Here is a 2345-nt window from a genome sequence, read left to right on the forward strand (position 1 = left end):
CCCCTCCGCCCTCCTCAACCCCTGTAAACATGAGAATGGGCTCGTGACACCCCTAGCACCTCAGGACAAGATGAGGGTCCGAGATGTGTGACTGGGCTTCAGGCGGCCCAGGAGCTGCCGGGCTTTCTCCTGCATGAAGAGCTGGTCCCTGGTCCCCCCTCAGGCCACCGTCTTCCAGGCACTGGACATAGGGGCAGGTGTCGGGAAGTGGCTTCGGGGCTTCTGGGCCACTGCTGCCTTCTCCGGCTTGGCCTGCAAGAAGCCCTGGTTGAGCAGGCTGTTGTCTTCTTTGATACCTGACAGGGTAAGGCTGGAGGAGTTTGAAGGGGCAGTTGTCGGCAAGGAGAGAGACTTAGGCAGTGTGGACATCATCAGCTTCACATCCTCATCCACAATGTCAAGAGCCAGAGACTTCTGGACTTTCTTGATGGGGCTTTGCTGCAGCCCGGGCTTCCTCTTCTGCTTCTCAGGCCTGACGTCATCCTCGATGATGAGTTCGATGCCAGCCTCAGAGCACAGCACCTCCTTCAAGTCCTCCTCCAAGTGCGGGGTCTGCGGCAGGGGCTTCAGGGGTCCGTACTTCTCCAGGGCATTCTTGAACGGGGTTGGTGTGTGGGGAGTGTTGTCCATGGAGTACTTCTGATCTGGGGTTACAAACGCAGCATGTTTCTGGTGCAGGGGTGTCTTGTCCCGGTGCAGTGGTGTGGTGACCACCACCTTCTGGCTACACACTGGGGTGGATGTCAGCGAGGGGATCTCCAGCTCCAATGTGTCCTGTTTGTTCCAGAAGTTCAGAAACTGGGAGGGCGAGAAGGGCAGGGTCTTAACAGGTGTGCTCTTGGGCGTGAGGCTATTACAGGAATCCAGGAAGGACAGACTGGTGCTATTCTCAGTGACAGGGGACAGGGCCACACGCCTCTTCCTCTGCCGCTTGAGCACCGAGGGCGGCATGCCAACGCCAGAGCCCCCAACTTCAGTGCTGGGGGAAATGGGGATCAGCTCCCCGGGGCTGCTCCGGCTCAGGTCTGAGATGGTGTGGCCATCCAGGTGGTACTCGGTCACGCTGGGCACCGGGGCAGCAGGCTGGCGGGGTGGCAGGACCTGCTGCTGCTGTGACGCTTGCAGCTGCACTAGGCTGTTGTTGATACTGTCCTCTGCAGATGGCTCCTCAGGGAGGTCAAATTTACTCAGGTCACACCAAGCATCGGGGTCCGACTCGATCAAGTCCAGGGCTTCAGAGAGGCTAGAACCCACGGCAGGGATGAGGAGGTTGGCTGCCTTCACCACCCACTTGTAGGGCAGACTCATTTCCCGCAGGGAGCCTTCCTGGTCCTCACACTTCAGAAATTCCTCCAAGGGCTCTGGTGTTCGTACTGCGTCCAGATCTGTAGGGATGGGCTCCTGCTCCTTTGAAGTGGTGGCTGCTGCAGGTTCCTCCTCACTGCTTTCCTCCTCCTTTATGGTAGGAGGGACAGAGGGCCAGTTGGTCAGAAGACTTCCCTGGCCTTCCGTGGGCTGGGCACTCTGGAGGCCGTCTTTGTCCTCGAGCTCCAGCAGCAAGTACGCCGGGGGCTTGCAGTCTTTGGACTCACTCAGGAAGCCTCCTGTGTCCACCTTCCTTTTGATGGTGGAGTTCCAGTGATTCTTCACAGCATTGTCTGTCCTCCCTGGCAACATCTTGGCGATCTCGGCCCAGCGGTTGCCCAGCACCTTGTGGGCCTCGCAGATAATGCGGTCCTCCTCCTCGGTCCAGCAAGACTTCTTCACCTCAGGGTTGAGGTGATTGTGCCAGCGTTCACGGCACTGCTTCCCCAGCCGGCCCTTCAGGTGCTTGGCAATCAGTGTCCACTGCTTTGTGCCGTACTTCTTAACCAGCTCGATGACCTTCTGGTCTTCCTCTTTGGTCCATGGCCCCTTAACAAGGTCTGGGTTCAAAACTCTCAGCCACCTGTACTGGCATTGGGAAGTGGCTGGCCAGGAACTTCCAGTCCTGCTGTCCAAACTGCCTCACCAGGGCCCTCAGCTGCTCGTCCTCCTCATGGGTCCATTTGACCTTGCACCTGCTATCCCTCTGCTCCGGCACATCTGAATCTGTGTCCTGGTAGTTTAGTTCATCCAGATCCTCGCAGCGCGTCCGCCGAGACATCCCCCCGGCCCGGACCGCGCCGCGCTCGCCCGCCTGCCGGCTGATCCCGGAGCGGGAGCCGGGCCGGGGTCAGGACCCGGGCCGCTCCGGTCGCTCCGGGCCCCGGGCCGCGCTAGGAGGCGTCAGCGTGTCAGCAGGTCCCGCGCTCCCCGCTCGCAGGAACTGCAGCCGCTGCCGGCGCGGGTTGAAGCACTTTTCT

General features: G+C 60.2%; 1 protein-coding gene across 1 annotated transcript; it reads right to left on the bottom strand.

Moving 5' to 3' along the window:
- Positions 1 to 6: 6 nt before the first annotated feature.
- LOC108525123 (myb-related protein B-like) lies at positions 7 to 2228 on the bottom strand. The gene is given in 2 exon segments (XM_017866195.1): positions 7 to 1960; positions 1962 to 2228. Coding segments are annotated over 2 exon segments (1986 nt in total). The 5' UTR covers positions 2147 to 2228; the 3' UTR covers positions 7 to 159.
- Positions 2229 to 2345: the final 117 nt, after the last annotated feature.

Source organism: Rhinopithecus bieti, unplaced genomic scaffold (genome assembly GCF_001698545.2).
Source record: "Rhinopithecus bieti isolate Rb0 unplaced genomic scaffold, ASM169854v2 scaffold_6012, whole genome shotgun sequence".
Classification (NCBI taxonomy): Eukaryota; Metazoa; Chordata; class Mammalia; order Primates; family Cercopithecidae; genus Rhinopithecus; species Rhinopithecus bieti.